Source organism: Manis javanica, chromosome 8 (genome assembly GCF_040802235.1).
Source record: "Manis javanica isolate MJ-LG chromosome 8, MJ_LKY, whole genome shotgun sequence".
Lineage (NCBI taxonomy): Eukaryota > Metazoa > Chordata > Mammalia > Pholidota > Manidae > Manis > Manis javanica.
The window spans coordinates 103,801,543-103,819,713 of record NC_133163.1 but is presented as its reverse complement, the minus strand read 5'-3'; the positions used below and the strand labels follow the sequence as shown (position 1 = coordinate 103,819,713).

The 18,171-nt window shown below is 34.8% G+C and overlaps 1 protein-coding gene across 1 annotated transcript in view; it reads right to left on the bottom strand.

The window, feature by feature from the left end:
* Positions 1-18,171, bottom strand: part of UNC13C (unc-13 homolog C) — a 539,874-nt gene that overhangs the window by 379,951 nt on the left and 141,752 nt on the right. The window contains exons 3-4 of the mRNA XM_073211882.1: positions 10,759-10,781; positions 10,112-10,176 (exon numbers count right to left, since the gene is read on the bottom strand). Coding sequence (XP_073067983.1) covers positions 10,112-10,176; positions 10,759-10,781 — 88 coding nt within the window. The remainder of the gene's footprint in view (positions 1-10,111; positions 10,177-10,758; positions 10,782-18,171) is intronic.

The window sequence follows — 18,171 nt, the reverse complement described above, 5'->3', positions numbered from 1 at the left end:
AATACTAGAAGAGAATCTTAAAATTGGAAGAGGTTTTATAGACTTAAGCATTTGATATTTACATTTCCTTGACAACATTTCTAACAAATGATCACCCAAGCTATTTAAATATCTCTAGAAAAGGAGAACATAGTTTTTACAAAGACAGCTCTTATTGCTGGAAATGTCTCCTCATATTGAGCAGAAGTCTGCCCATGCAGGATTTTTCCAAAGACCCCAGTTCTTCCCGCTGGGACCCTCAAGACAGTTTAATCCCTTTTCTACACTTAATCACTTAAATATTTGAAGACCTCTAAATATTCTCACCTGAACCTTCTCTTTGCCAGACTCAGCACCCCTGGTTCTTCAGTGTTTTATCGTATGATATGGTTTGAGATCCTGTTTCAGTCAGTTTGATCTACAAGCGTTCTCTTTCGCCTACACCCTGTTCTACTGTGCTCTGATCTGAGGACAGTGATCCTGTGAAGCAGCCGCGCCCCCCACCCCCACCCCATAAGCAGCAGAGCGTCTTGCCCCCACTCTGCATTCTGCACCTTTCTCAGTGCCCTCGGGGAGCTTTCCTTGCAGGTCCACTGCACTATCACCACAATCTTAATTTGCCACTAGATGCAATGAATACTTTAAATTTTTTCATGTGTTGACATTTAACTATTTCCTGTCTTCTTTGGTGTCTGAGTTTAAGACTTAACATTTATCGCTAATTGTGATAATTAGGACTGTTCAGAAACATTTAATCTATTTTCTCCTTTCAGACACATGATGGAACTACACTTCAACCCTCCCTTTCAGCCTAGTTATTGCCCTGTGATTTGCTCATTGTAATACGAACAGAAAGGAGGCATATCACATCTCTGAAGAAGTTTTAAGGGCCAGTTTGCCACTTCCTAATTTATCTGCAGTATAATCATGAAGGCATATGTTGAGACCAACCTCTGAAACTATGAAGGACAAAGTGCATCCTCCACCCCCATATCTGTAGGCGCTGAAGTATAGTATAGGTGAGAAAAAACCTTTCTTTGTTTAATTCACTAAAATCTGGTAGTTGTTTTTAATGGTACCACAACCTAGCTCATCCTGATTGACATACTGTACTTGATCTTGTTAGTTGTCATATGCTAAGACCTTTGGATATTAATTCTATAATCTAATACATTAGTTAATATCCCCAGCCTTATGTCACTCTCAATATAATCGGACCTTTTATATTCCCATCTCTTTCAATTAAAAATAATCTAAGGGCAGTTCCTGAAGCCCTATACTAACAGCCTCCTTCAATACAAAGTCATTCACAAATTATTATACTTTGGGTCCAGTCATTCATTCCATTATGAATTTATCTAGGTGATATTCTGAAAATCCTTAGAAAATGCTTTTCTGGAATCTAGATTGAAATAGATCTACAATATATATTTGGTATACCTCTTCTAAAATCTTGTGAGAGTAATATTAATGAAATATTAAGAATATAGTATATAATAAAAATAGTTTATCTAGAAATAGGTGTCATTTACTTGCAAATTACATTAGTTTGGCATAATAGTGCCATCACGCCCTGAAAGTCAGGTAGACTTAGCTCACATGTCAGCCCTAATACTTAGGCACTGTTTGACCTTGACCATGCTTTATGTCTCTAAGCCTCAGTTACCTCATTTGATAAGTGGAATTAAAACATCTGCCTCAGAAAGTTGTGGTGAGGATTAAAGGAGATAATACATAAATAATGGTTAGATATGAGTCTGCTATACTGTAGCATTTCAAGAAGTATTAGTTATTGTAATAATTATGAATTTGAGACATTACTTCCATTTAAAAAATGACATCTGAAATATTTCTTTATATCAGTCTATTATATACTATTTCTACATGATAAAGAAGACTAAAATCCAAAAGCAATATTAATCTGCTAGTCTTCAGTTTATAAATGCACATATCTGAGAATCATTATAACTCTGACAGTAAGTTTTTTAACACTTAAAGAGAGTATTGTGGATTAAGCAAAAGATGTTACTTTAAATGAGTAAGGTGTAACTAATGATAGGTCACAGAAGCATACTATTTTGTAGAAGTGATTATTTTTATTGTTTGCAATATAATCTGCATATAAGAGAAAAACCTAAATTATCTACTTTCATGGACTATGGTATTTATCTATTAAGATACCTAAAAACACATTTGATATTTACATCATTGGGAAATAATGATCAAGTTCAGTACCCCTCTTTTCTACAAAATGTTTTATATATGTTGGATATACTCAATAGCCATATCAATTACATTTTGGAAAGAATCAGTGGGTTTAGGAACAATGTTATTCATTATAATTGTCATCCCATCTAGTAGGATTATTTTCAATGTTTTTGACTAATAGCTGGTGATTTTCTAATATAAGAGATTATTTTTCTCAATGGAACAGATGATATTTTCCACAGTTACTGGAAAGGCATTGTTTTGAGGCTGACTGGTTGAATATTGTCTTCATTAAGGATGTATCAGTGATTTTAGTTTGGAACTTCTCAAACACATAGAATATCTGGAAAGCATTAGATGAAACCTGATTCTGTGTGGTGTATCCCTGAAGATTAATTGATTTTCTTATGAATTTAAGTCAAGCCAGAGACTTAGAGGTCATGATTAAAGATCTGTTGTAAAGAACTGAAAATGTATAGTTATATATAAATGTTCAATAAGCAAATTGAATATAGAAAGGTCTTTAGAAAAATGTGATTTTATATAGCATTATTTTTTCTCCAACAAATATGCTCTCCTCATGTTCTTAACTAGGAATTTGATTTTCTGAGTTGAATTGTCCCTCACAGATGCTACATTAACTATATGGGTCCTGCTGTGAGGCTCAGAGTCAGGAGAAAGTATGACAAACCCTGGCTGGAGATGTGTTTTGGTTTTCTGAGGTGGTGCCTCAGTGGGGAGAGAAATCTTGGATGGGCGTCACGGAGGTGAGGAGGTAGAAGCAGCACCATGTTTAGACATATGTCGGTGGCCTTATTTTTCTGATAGAGAAAGAATTTAGCCTCAAGGGTCAGGTGTATGATTCAACTTCTATTGCTAAATTGAGGTGTCCTTACCAAATACTAGTCTCTGGAAAGTGTATGACTTGTGATTCATTTGTCTCACATAGTAAGAGGTGGAATTAGTGCCCTCAGAAACTAGAGAAATGCAGGCTTCTTGTTGGACAGTCACCTCAAGAAAAAAGGAAACCTAGGCCTTTCTGAGGAGCTATGCAATGCTGTGAGCAACAATTACGGAGGCAGTAGTGCCAAAAACTGGCTAAAGGATAATTGTCAGAGTTGACAGTGGTTGTGTTTTCCTTCCCTGAAATGAAGACATTATTTACATCCGAGGTTGATATGGACAAGGACCATACACATTCTCTGGATCTAAAATGGAAACCTATCTTCCTTAAGAAGAAAATAGTGGCTTTATGAAAAAGATAATATCTAGGGTTCCCTTTTCCTGCAACCCAGGATGATCCTGAGGTTCCATATTCTGAAGTACTACTACATAACAGAAGTAAAAATGGGATTTGGGAGAATTACCTATGACAGCCTTCTTAGCACAGGAAATGACCTTTATCGGATATCAGGTTTCCTGCGGAGTTGAGGATAGAGTAATCTGTTCAATAATATCATTGCTAGAGGGAAGTCTTACACAGTATCCCTGGATTGACTGTGGGTAATACTCAAACATCCTTTCTGTGTTTATAGACCATTACTAAGCAAGGGAGAATGTTAAGCTATAAACTCATGTCAGAATGTGGGATTAAAAAGGTGTCAATCTCTAACTTTGTGAACTATAAGCTAATGTTAGCTTGAGGTAAGTAACAGCCCCATTAATCCTTCAAGTAAATACTATAAATTCTTTGCCTCTATCTCTGTAGGAAATAAATATGCCTAAAAGAAATTATTTATAACCCACTCCATGAAAACTATGATATTTATAAGGCTACTTTAGATTGCAGTTAGTAACTTTGATCTTACTACATAGTGTGCCAAAGTGTATTTCCCACAGTTCCCTAAGGGTCCATATGTGGTCTTGATGTCTTGTAGGTCCACACATGGGGGTCAGCCTTGTGGCTGGTTTCTGTGGCTAATATCAGTATGCACTCTAATTAGCCCAGGACTTTGTAAGTAAAGATATCAAATGTTTCCTGAGTAATTTCCAAGAGGGTCTAGTAAAACATTCAGCTAACTCTGAACTAGAACTGCTGTTATTGGCCAAAATTAGATAGGGAGGTTTTTTTTTCTGGCCACAGGCTTAGCAAACAGTTCTTGATGCATGGGTTTGAGAAAGTTGATGGCCTTATTGGTCTGTTTTCCTAACTAAGAGGCTTTCTGTCTGGACCAAACCTTGGCATATAGAATATAATATGTCTGCTCTACTGGGAAGTGGGGAGACTGCAGGCAGAGCGCTGAGAATGAGAGTGAGCTAGCCTGGTACAATCGAGAGTGTGGTAGGGTTGGGACCTGCACTACCTTCACATGCGATGCCTTCCTAGCCGACGTAACTACCCATTCTGACTGTGTCTGACGTTTCCTTAGATATACCAGGTTTTATTCATCCTGTAATGGATTAAGGAAGACACTCTCTCTATTACTTTTAGAAAAAGCAAGGTAAAAAAAGGTCATTCAATTATTAATTGCAAAAGGTCTCCTTCTTAAAGAAGTAATATTGGAGCTGATAAGAAATTTTTAATGCATTATGAATTTATATCTAAGGTGTTTTAAAGTGTTAAGGTTCTCAGGTAGGAGAATGAAAGGATAAAATTTATATTTTCAGATAATTAGAGTAATCTTTTTATAGATATGTTCAACAGAACCTTCAAAAGTTTCTCTAAAGTAGAGAAAAGGGAGTCACAATCAAAAGCAAAGTGGCCTCTTGATCAGCTGTGATTATGTTTGATGTGAAAAATTCCCTTGATTTTTTTTTTCTCTAAGGGCTTAGTAATACTGAGTTTGAGGAGTAGATTCAGCTGCTTTTAAAACTCACAGTACTTCTCATGTGTCTCTCATCCTGAATACATTAATTGTTTTAGGAATTTTTTTTTCCATAAATTGCAGTTAGATCTGAGTCTCCTAAGAAGTAATTCAAACCAGTTGATCTAAGAAACTACCATCGTAGAACCGTATCAATTCATGAATGAGGTTCTCATATGGGCAAGGCACTATCACAACCTTATGGAAAGAAAAATAAGTGGAAAATACACATTCTGTGACTTTAAAGCATTTAAATCAAGTTGGAGGATATCAATCTTGTTAGATTAAGCAACTTAAACTCTTCAGTATCATAGAAATGACACAAGTACGAACATAGAAAAGGGAGATAATAGTGAATGCTGTACCAAATGCCCTAGAGGGAAATGTGGATAAAGTGAAGGTTCCTGTGGCCAGGATTCTCACCTGGCCCTGGTTGGCTCTCTCACTACACACATGTGGGCATATGTTGTTACTGACTCTATATAAAGAGCTCCAGCCAGTGTTTTGCGTGAAACGGTAGCTGCAGGAAAGCACAGCAGAGGCTGGAGTGGCAGCACCGAGGACAGAGACTGAGACGGCTGGGTGGGCAGAGAGGCCCAGAGGCAGAGACAGGCTTGCTGCATGCAGACTCGCTCTGAGTGGACAGGATTCCAGTGATTGACCTGCCACCGTGGGAATAAAGTTGGGTACAACCCTTTCACCCCAAGAATGTTCTCCTGTCATTTCTTTGGTCTCACTGAATCCAGTGAACTTGCCCAGGGCTGAAATGGATTGGCAAGACAGGAAAGGAACCCTTTTATAAAAACAACTGAAAAGTCAAGGAAAAACTAAGACAATTTTCTCCAGAGGGCAACCTGCTAGAACTGAACTAGGCTATGGCTGTTTTTCTTAACTCCAGAATCTACTGATGACTTTCCAACCACTACCAGAATTATTTAACCTTATCAGGAAAGAGGTGATCTTGAGAGAGAGGTGCAAAAAATGGAGAGAGATGTTGAAGGGCATGACACTAAAGATTGTCAAGTAGAAAAAAAGAAGCTTGTCTTTTAACTTATTTTCAAATAGACACAATTATAAATACATAAATGAAATTTTTGCCCGGATTTGAAAGTGTGCTCAATTATTGCAATGAACAAATTGTATAACAGTGACTGTTATACAGGGGCTGTCATTTTCTTAATACTCAGCACACGTGGTTCAAAGCATACCAGGCTGTTTGTGCAGGATAAACCACTTCCCTAGGGAAGACATCGTAGCAGTGGGGACAGTCATTGCCCAGGTTTAGGAGAATTTCTGGCCATTTCCTTGAGAAGTGGGAAAGTTACTTGAGGGGATAGGAAAGAATCTTACCAATGGTCTGGATGGGGAAGAAAATGAAACAAAGTTCTGTTACCAGAGAAAAAGACTGCTGCTATGAGAAGAAATGGGCTAAGAGCCCTTGAAGAGTAAAAATGACCTTATTTTCTATGTTAAATGGCTGATTTTAGGCCCTGATTAAACACAAAGTTCAAGACCAGGAGTGGGTAATAGGGCATGAAGACAGTATGTAACTTCCAAAATTTTTCTATTAGAAAAAAAGCAATATCAGAACTGTGACAAAAATGTCAAGAGTATATTAAAAAGCTATATCCATATATTGTACAACCTAGCTCATGTAAGGTTTTACAATAATCACTATTTAATCAAGTTAAATTTAAGAACAAAGGAATTGTTCAGAACTTTGGCTGATAATTGGCTTCTTCACATTCATCCAGTTATTTGTTAATGGCAATAATTGAGCAACCTTTCAAATCTGGGCAAAAATTTCATTTGTGTATTTACGATTGTATCTATTTGAAAATAAGTTAAAAGGCAAACTTCTCTTTTTCTACTTGATAATCTTTAGTGTCTTGCCCTTCAACATCTCTCTCCATTTTTCTCACCTCTCTCTCAAGATCAGCTCTTTCCTGATATGGTTCAATAATTCTGGTAGTGATTGGAAAGCCATCAGCAGATTCTGGAGTTAAGAAAGACAGCCATAGCCTAGTTCAGAACCTTGACTGGGGATAAACCTTCCGTCACAGAGGCTCAAGGATCTTAGTTCCATAACTATCCTACAGATAACTTAGATTGCTAGAGAACAAAGGGAAGGAAGAAATGAATCTCTCTTTTACCAAACTATCTGCTTTTCTCCTTCTCCTTACCACTGTTTTGTAGACTTTCCTGAATTCTGATGCAGACAAGTCTGATTCCTTGTGTAGAAAGAAAAAAGAAATGTTTCTCGGTTGACTGCTTCTTATCATGCAACCAATGGAACTCTGACTACAGATGTCCGGGAAAGGGTGAACCTAACTCATATGCAATCAAAGCAACAAGGAGTGTCATTCTAATTTAAAAGGTGATTCATATTTGGAGAAGGTACTTGTGTGACTTCATTCACTATCATTTATAAAAGTAGTTTTGTCATACTGACTTACCAGGTGCAGGGTAGCCGTGGACATGTATTACTCAGATTCCCAGCAGAGAGACTCTTGGACCTGGATGATAGCATACAGCTACCACATTTCCAGAACCACCAGGATGCACCCCAAAAAAACACTCTTCCGAGCTACTCTGGAAGAATGACTGAATGTGGTGGAGGTAATAGATCTGGCCACTCATGCCCTATGGGGGAGTCCTCTAACAGGCAACCTTTTCTCTGGGACTCCCTATGGTCTGACTAGCACTTCCTTGTAGCCTAGTATAGTCAGTTTAATGCTTTTTATACCCAGGCCTGCTTTCTTTTCCTCTCTGTCACAGATGTTAGATCCATATCATCGTCCAAATGCTCACCTTGCATACTCCTGCAATAAAGTGTCCCCACTTTATCTCTGAGATGTGTCCCTGTGACCCAACACCAAAGCTCTTGTACTTCTAATACCATCTTAATGTGTGCTTCTAGTGGGACTTAGCTTACCTATACGGCAAGTGACCAAACTCTTATAAACCACTAGGAGATATAAAATGTTAAATATAATGATTTCACTGAAACATGCATCCTTTTAGCCTTCTTTCTCTTCCCTTTTTCTGTTCACCTTTTTTCTCTCCTCTCTCAATTCCTTTTCTTGAAACTGAACTTTTTTATTGTGATAAATGGGAAAAAATAGCATGACGTTTGGCATGTCTTTTCCGGTCACACAAGACAGATACGGAGATGAGCAGAAATCAGAGAGAAGCACTGTTAACTCTGTTACCTGGTTTCAGTGTGTACGGATTGTTCTTTCACTGATGCATGAGAAAGGTGAAGGAAGGATGAACGTGCTTGACTCTGACCTGATTAGGGATGCTGAGGGTGGAGCGAGGGATCAGCAGCTTGTCATGAAGAAGTAATGTCTCCCTGTTTTGAAAGTCTGCTCCGGTCTCAGTTTCCCAGGACAATGGAAAGTTTAATATTAAGTTACAGTAATATTTCATTTTATTGAAAAAATATTTTTAAAAACTTATAGGAGAAGTAAAGTAAAATCTTTCTGAAAGAGTTTGTGATTAAAGGCTTATATTTAACTGTATGCTTCAGGTTCTTCAAGAGGAAATAATGGCAACTCTTGATGACCGAAAATGATCACCCCTTTCCCATACTATCATAATCCCCAAATCCCTTGGAAAGTCCTTAAAATAGGCAGTTTCTGTAAAATGAAGTGGAAGGATCTATTCAAATGCAAAGATGACCTATTTTAGCTAAACTTTGCACAGCTTGCACTTAACAAAAACTGGGATGTGGATTAACCCTGTTGTTTTGACAATGATAAAAGTCCACATTCAGAGGTGAGTTAGGAAGTCAAGTTGTTATGAAGTCATAGATGCTGTGGGCAGCGGGGGAGCGGCAGGAGCTGTAAGATCAAAAACTCAGAGAAGCCTCCAAAATCATGACATGCACCTTTTTCACAATTAGGAAATAATGAAGTTAAATTCTAATTTATGATACCTTGAAAAAATGAAAGAAAACTTACCATTTTTTAATAAACTGAAAGAGACTGTAGGTGTGGGGTAGGGAAGAGAGAGTACCCTATTTATTACCTCAATTTTCTATGGATAATCCACAGTGATCTTTTTAAAGACATTCTTGAAAATCCGTTAATAGCAGAATGAACAAGTAAATATTACATGACTGTTCTGAAATATTTGCATCACTTATAGACAATGCAGTGGAAGGTTTTTCAAGGCACGTTGTTCAATGGAAAAAAGGAAAGGAAAGGAAAAGGAAAGTTGCAGATGCCCGAGAACTAGTGATGAAATCATGAACAGGAACTAGACTTTTTGAATACTGACTTTACCACTTCACTAGTTGTAGGAAGAGGAAGGGTTTTTTTTTAAGCTGTTTCCTACATTGGTTCTCTCATTTGCAAAATGGAGATAAAACAGTACCTACCTCATAGGGCCACTGTAAGGATCAAATGAGTCATTACATATGAAAGATTTTAACAGTACTTGCTACAAAGTCAGTGCCAAGTTCATATTTATTTACATATAGAATGCCCTAATTTGTACTAAATACACACAGATACATAACACAAAACTACTTGTTTTATATGAGCACAGGGGTGTGTGCAAGCAAACAAAAAAAGACCTGTGAATATACATGCTAAACTAATTATCAAAGTGTAGCTATGGGCATTAAAGGAGATCCTTTGCTTTACATTTGAGTATTTTACATGGAGAATACAATTCATACATTATTTTTGTGATTAAATTTAAATACTTTTATCCACTCAGTAAAAGCAACTACAAAAAATAATGATTACCTTCACTGACTTACTGACATAGACATTCATGCACACATCATAAAGTGCAAACAAGCATATTAAAGATAGCATTAATTGTATTTATATGAATTCATTTATGGAAAATTATATGTATTTGGAATGATAATATTAATGGTTTCTCTGGTTAGGTGACTTGAACTTTCTTCTTTATATACATGTACATGTATACATAATTACACAGACATACATCTATATATTTTTTAAAAACATCATAAAAGCTACTTTATTGTGGGGGGAAGAAAGCAACATCATGTAACACCCTACATTCAAAATGCATGTCAAAAGCACAGCCAAGTACCACTGATGAAAAGATTGAATTAGAAAGGCTATGAATGTACTTACCCACCAAACGCCTGGAGTGCAGAGAATTTGGAAGCATCCAAATCATTGCCACTCACTATTCGAGCCTTAAATGAAAAATGAAAACAAAACAAAACAAAACAAACAGGCTTTTAGCATACAATAACTCCATATATGTGAGTTTGGGACAAGGGTCAACTGCACTAGACACGTAACACCTACTATGACAGATGCTAAGCAGGGTCAGCTCCAAGTCAAAGCGACTGTGTTTTTGTGAGTGGAAGTTTTGAAATCAGCTGTCAGCATTTTAACAAAAGCACTGGCAGAGTCCAGGAAAATATATTCCATATACTATTTGCCCTTAAAACTTGGTATGGATGCTAGAGATATTAAATCAGTCAGGGAGATCGTGATCAGCCGGACTTAATAACAGATGCTGAGTTTGACCGTAGCAGACCCCTAGGTTGGCACGTGTTAAGCTAAAGTAAGCGCAGCTGGCAAGGTGTAACCTCTTCAGAAATGCAACATATCGGGGGCACACTTAAAGGACAACCAAAGAATGGAAAGCTGGGATAACATGCACATTTCACAACTAAAACATAGGAACCAAAACAGGTCTAATATATCACAAACAAACATGTACGAAAGACAAAATCCCTCGGAAGGGAAGAAAAAGTATGATTTAAAACCTTTTCATCCACAGAACTGCTATCTGAAAGAGAATCAGGAAAAGAAGGGATAAATGTTAGATGGAGTACTTTTCAAGAAATCATTTAAACTTATACATGATCAAAGTGTTACTATGTTGCATTGTTTAAAATTATTTTAAAAAATGAACAGAATTTCAATGCTGAACCCCAAGGGAGAAGAGTTGGTCCTCACAATTTTAAAAATATGCCAGAAAATGTGCCAGAATGCTTGAAAAGTATCAAAGGGTGATTACGGGGTTTAATGAAAGACAAAGTGTCATGTACGGAAGAGAACACAGTTGAAGAATCAGAAGCCCTAGGTGTCACCTGGGGCCCTGCCACTTACAAGCACACTGGGCAAACTACCAAGTCCTCTGCAGTCTAGAGTCTAGACCCAACTGCAATAAGGTCACTAAAACGTTGCCTATTTGCCTCCAAAGTTGAGAGGATCCCTTGAGATCAATCCATGTGAAAGCAAACCTCAGATGACTACATTAAAGATGTTTTATTAAGGGATTATTTATTTATGGCTTCTCATATCATAGAACTTGAGAGCTAGAAGATTAAATATACTCCACCTTGCAAATGAGAAAAATGATGCCTGAAGGGGTTAAATGACTTATGATCATAATGCCAGTAAATAGCAGAAGCAGGACACAGATTGGGGATCCTGAGCCTTCATATGCTGCTCTTTAGATCCAATGTTTCAAATGAATTGAATGAAACAGAGAGGTGACTGGCACCCAGCTCTCCAGTGCAATTTAAGAAAAAACACAGGGTCACCATTTCTGTTTCCACTGCTCCTGGGAACATGTAGATGAATAATGAACAAATGATTTTTTTTTAAAACTCAAATCTAAATCTTCCAGGGTCATGATGGCACGGTCCATTCCTATCTTAGTACTACTGATCCTTAGCTTATTAATTCAGCATTTTTTATTAGTATAAAGCTGGAGGGACTTCTCTAAGAATAAAAGTTACCAGGAAAGCTAAAGCTAGAGTAACCTTGGGATTCATGTGGTCCAAACCCCTCATTTTTATAGATGAGTCCCAGAGAGATAAAGATTTGTCCAAGGTCATGGAGTTCAGTTATGATCTTTACTGATGAGAATCTGAAATGAATTTGTTTTCTTGACTCTAAGTATGGTTGATTAATTAAATACTTTTGTGCAATATTTTAGAGATTTTATAATATCTCAAAGTTATACTTTTGAATATAAAAAGGGTAAAGGAAAACAAAGCAATAAAAGGCCAATCTTATTTATGGCCATAAATATTTTAAAATACATATTTTAAAATATAGAAAATTCATCATTATATTTGAATAATATATCCATGAAGATTTTTTCACAACTGTAACTTAAAAGCATAATATAATTTGATATGAATATTAATTGGTCAGAAATATGTACCTGCATTTCAATAGATACCAAAAAGTCATTTGATAAAACTTCAAAAGCTTCTAAATAACTACTATATGTACTTAAAATACTATTGCAATGCATCTTCTTTATATTGAATGTGTTAAAATACATCTTACTTTCAGAGTTAACAACTTTAGTGTGAAATATTAGGGCATCCCATTGTCATTAAAAGCAAAACACAATTGTCCACCACCTTCATTTTAACTTATTTCTGGAAATTCTGACAATATATTAAAACATGTAATAGAAAAAAAAATGTTAGAAGGCAAAATACAAAGGTTGTTTTTCAAGAATTATAATTTTAAACTCAGAAAAAAACAAACAAAATCACCGAGAAGCCTATTTGGGTTAATAAAATAGGTAGCAAAGAGAATACATATAATCAACACACAAACCAAATAGTAACAATAAAAAGTTATCTCCTGCATACTAACAATAACTAGCTGGAAAAACAACGACATGAGATCTGATTTTAAATATCCAATACTGACATTGTCTCTCACTGGTAACTGGCTTCCATATTAACTGTCCACTGAATAAAGGAAATCCTAAAAAAGTCAATTATTTTTCAGCTGTGATATATGATAATATACTTCAACTTTTTCATCTGATTCATTTAATATTTCATTCATACATCATGAATTACTTTCTAATAGATCTATAGATTAAACAGTTAAAATCCTAATGGTAAATTGTACCTTGAAAGTATCCTAATTTCAAACATAATTGGATTAATAAGTGAAGGCATCTAAGTTTTTTAAAAGGAGAATTATAAGGAGAGTTTATACAAATATTAAAAATCTATAATAGCTAAAACATTATGATGCCAGAAAAATAACTTATTAAAAGATTAGTAAAACAGAATATAGCTAAGTAATCCTTATACTGAAGAATCCAATGAAAAAGAAAGGCATACTGTTATCAAAGACAAAGAGAAGTACTAATAAATGATACTTAGAACATAAATTAAGTATTGTAATATTAATTTGTATCCTTATCTCACATATATTCCATGAAGTTATACATATATTAAATAATTACATATAAAATAAATGTTAAAAAAAAGGAATATTTATTAACCTAATGGAATGAGAAAATACATTAAATTTAGAAGTACCACAAGTTTTGATAAAGTTGTTATGTCCATTTCGTACTTTTGTATATAAAAACAATTAAAAAGAAAAATAAAATTTACATAATAAAAACATGTAAATGAATATGCTCAGTATAAAAAGAACTTTTACATGTCTGTAAGAAATTATCCTAATCCCAATAAATAAATGGTTGAGAATGTGACCAGATAATTCACAAATTAGAATGCAACAGTGGTAAATAAGCATGAAAAATGATTGGTTAAAACTATGCCTAATCATGATTACAAAAGACTAAGGTAATGATATTTTAATTATATTTTTAAAATACCCAAGGCTTTTGAGGGTGTCATGAATCAGATACTCTGATATAAGGTTAGTAATTTTGAAAACTTCAATTAAAACTTTTAAAAAACTTTTAGTGATATCTAACACTGGACTTTGTTTTGGTGAAGAAATTCCTTTTTTGAACTCAAGGAATTATTTTTATTTTGTTTTGAATTGTTTCCCTCCAAATTCATATGTTGAGGTCCTAACCCTACATAACCTACGGGAGTAAGATGGTCCCCAATCCAATATGACTGGTATCCTTATGAAAAGGAGGATCTGGAGACAGACACACACAAAGAATACATCATTTAAAGGTTGGAGTTACGCTGCACAAGCTGTAGAACTGCCTGCCAGAAGCTAGGACAGGGGCCTGGATGGAACCTTCCCTGACATTTTCAGAGGGAGCATTGCCATACAGAGATACCCTGATCTCAAACTTTCAGCTTCCAGAAATGTGAGACAATAAATCTCTATTGTTCATAGTCATTCAGTTTGTGGTACTTCGCTACACCAGCCCTAGAAAACTGGTATAATTTTAAATATTGAGAAAAATCCAGAGAACCAGACTGGTGTGTCCATAGGGGAGAGGGCTTGGGGGTATGAATATGTGAAGGGACTAAAGAGGTACAAACTTCCAATTATAAAATAAATTAGTCACGGGGACGGAAGTACAGCATAGGGAATATAATCGATAATATTCTAATATCTTTGTGTGTTGACAGATGGTGACCACACGTACCACACTGAACACTCTGAGCACTTAGTAATGTATATAATTGCCTAGTCACTGTTGTATACTTAAAACCAATGTAATATTGTATATCAACATGTCAGTAAAAAATCCATGTGTAAAGATCTGCATTGTTTTATATTTACATAAAAAATTAGAAAATATAATTGATCAAGTATAGAAGTATGGATAGGTTGAAAATTAATGTTCTATGACCTTGATAAAATAATTTGTGACCACTACAATAAATGAATTTTAAAGACTGTAAAAATGTAGGAAGTATTATATACAATATACAGACATATGTATATTATAGATGTTATATATACATATATTATATATATTACATATATATGTAATAACTATACATGCTCACTCATGATGGCTTCATTTCCTGAGGAATTGCCTTTTATTCTATGTACAGTTATTTTGCTTAGCCAAATTCTGATTAAACCTCTAATTACATGCTGGGTATTGCCTGTAATGCTGCTCCCAATGCTCCTTGCTTTAGAAATCATGTCATTTCACAAAAAGGTCATTTTGCACTTTGGTGACTAAATGTCATTAATATAGGACCATGATGGATCCATCTACTTCATAGTGAAAACTCCTCTATAAATGGGATTAAAGTGAAGTTCCAATGACTAAATATTTTAGTCTCAAAATCCCATAAACTATTTAAAATTGTTTTAAGACTTATAAAATATTCACTAGGTAAACATCACTATTCTATCCAACCATACCATCTGGGAAGCTAACAAACTAAAATCCCTAAGCTTATAGGAATGCACATAATATGTATGTCTCCTAAATAGTGAACACAGAGGTTCTTGTGTGAGGATCCCCAAGAAGGAAATTTGATGGTGATCTACAGCAACATGTATCCTCCTTAGCCCTCCATTTCTCTTCACATGTAAGTGAAAGGTTTGACCAAGATATATCTAAAATTTCTAGCTCCAAATTCTACAGTTGTTTTTGTATGTGTAATGAATTTTCAGTATGACAAGGAATATTTAACTCACAAGTTACCAAAAAATAAATATTGTGAGTTAAATACTGAGGCAGCTAGTGCCTCAATTTGAGATAGAAAATTGTGAAACATTATTTTCATAATAAAGATTTAAAAATCTGTTCTGTTTTCCTCTCTTGATATTTTACCCTTATTATAACACACTTTTTCAAGGCAGTTTGTATGGAAGAGATCCAAGTTTGTAAAGAATTACAGTTCTACAGTCTTACCTATTTTAGGAATTGACATAATCTTCTTTGCCCTAAAGTCCTTTAATGCTAATATAAATCTCCCACTGATGGCAATACTGTTCACTATCTGCTTCAGAAGTAGCTTTGCTCTATCACCATATCAAAATACCTATGACTTTAAAAACATGTAAAATATGCCTGAAAGTCATGAGATAGGAGCTGAAAATGGAGAAAAAAGCTATGCCGTCATTAGAGGATTGACTGAGTTGCCATTAACCTTCACAGAGCACCTACTATGTGTCAGATATTCTTCAAAGCACTTTATCTGCTTTTTTACTGAATCCTCTCAACTGTTTTATAAGGTATCAATATTTATAAGATGCTGCCAGGGCTGAGAAAGCACTTTGGGGTGGTGCACATTTCACTTGTAATTCTGGATGCAACAGCGTGGGAACTGAATGAGACATTAATGCTAATATGTCACATTTTTTCTGTTGTTCACTTATGCGCTGGGAAGGAAACCTGAAAAATTGAAGCACAGTGACAATACAATATAAGATATGAACAAATTGTTATAGAAACACAGAGAAAAGATCTCCAAATTCTGCAACCAGAGAGAACACTGGGTTTGAGAAGAATTCATGGGAGAGATGATTTATATGACTGGGTCGTCAACAGATGAGTGAAGGCATTCTCGGCAGATGGAAAAGAATTTGCAAAGTCATTGAAATTAGAAAGAGCGTAGAGTATTAGGAACTGAAACACAGGAGTGTGATGCTAAAGAACTTTAAGAAATAAAAAGGGGCTGAACAGGGTTCATGGCATGACAGTCTTTATACATCCTACTAAAGAATTTATACCTTAATTACAATGTAGATTATTTTCAAGCAAGACAGTAACATGTAACATGATCAGAATTTTTAAATTTGTTTTTAAAAGTCCAGGCCAGTCCTCTGGACTATAGGACAGAACAAGATGAAATGAAAGGGTACTGCTCTCTGGCCCAACTATACCACAATTCCATACATATGCACAAAGGCTAGGTAACAATATAAAACTTTAAAGAACATGTCTAAGCTCAAAAAAAAAAAAAACCCAAAAAGTATTTCTCCAATCACTACAAATAAAGTAGCAACTCAAAACTAATAGTGAATAAAGTAAGAGCCAAATCTGCTCACAAGGGTTTTGTAACAATTCATTCAGTAAACATTGGTCAAGTGCCCCCTGAAGTGCTTGGTATTGTAGCAGGGATATAACACTTGATAATAAAGATAAATATCACTGCAATCAATATGATGTAATACACTCATACAATACAAATGCATTAGATAAAAATTACCTATGAGAATGGAGAAAAAACAAGGAAGTTTGCTATCCACCTAGGCACATAGAATGGAAAAAATTACCCAAGAAAAATGGAATCTCAGGCCTGTACCAAGTATGAGTACAGATTTCACAAACTGACATATATTTATTCTTTTCATATAAAATACTATTAAGATTTATGATTCATTTGGACACAAAAGAAACCTCAACATATTTCATTAAAGTCATATCATGAAGACCAATTAAATATGAAGTAATGGGTTGGAACCTTAACAATAAATTTAAAAAACCTATGTTTGAAATCTTATAAACATTCCCTAAAATGATTTACAGAGGAAAAAAACAGTGGAAATTTTGAAATATTTAGAACTAAACTAAGATTAAATATACACAAAGATACACACATGCACACATATACTTGTGGGATAAATCTGATGTAAATCTGAAGGAGGGTTACACACTTAAAAGCATACTAAGTATATTCAAAAACTAAACAAAGTAAAAATGCCACTCAAGAAGCTAAAAACAAGAATCATAAGCTCAAAGAAAGTAAAAAATCAGGATGGTAAAGAAAAAAAAGGGAAAAATGATGTGAAATTATTTTGTGAAAAATTGGTATGAAGAAGTATTGATTATTAAAAACTTTAATAAAAGCATAAATGTTTAGCAAGACTGATTAAGAAGAGAGAATATACTTATGATATTATTATGTACAAGGGATATAGCTGAAGATGCAGTGGAGATTTTGAAAAAGTTCAAGAATATGCTACAAATATACTTATGTGAATTAATGCTAAAACCTAAATGGGTAATTTTCTAAAAACATTAACTACCAAAGTGCACATTTTCTAAAAGATAAAAGTTACCAAGGTTGATGCAAAAATAATTTAAAAATTAAACAAACCAACTACTAAGGAACTTGAATCAGTGCAAAAATCTCCCCAAGAAAGAATACCAGATTATTTTAAAGGTTAGGTTTTATCAAGTTTATATGAAATCAATACCAATCTTGACTAAAAAAGATAGACATGAATGGAAACAGAAGGAAATATACCCAGCTAACTTTCTAAGAATAGTACAAGCTTGCTTTGAAATCATAAAATGATAGTACATAATGAGATTACATGCCAGTGTCATAAATGAACTCAAAAGCAAAATCCTAAATAAAATATTTTGAACTCGACCCAACAGTGTGCATGAATGTATGCATTTATTCAAGTTGGGTTTACCCCTGAAATAAAATAGTGCTTTAACAATATAAAGATCAGTTGGACTTCTACTTCTCAGAAAAATGCATAGACTTACTTACCCT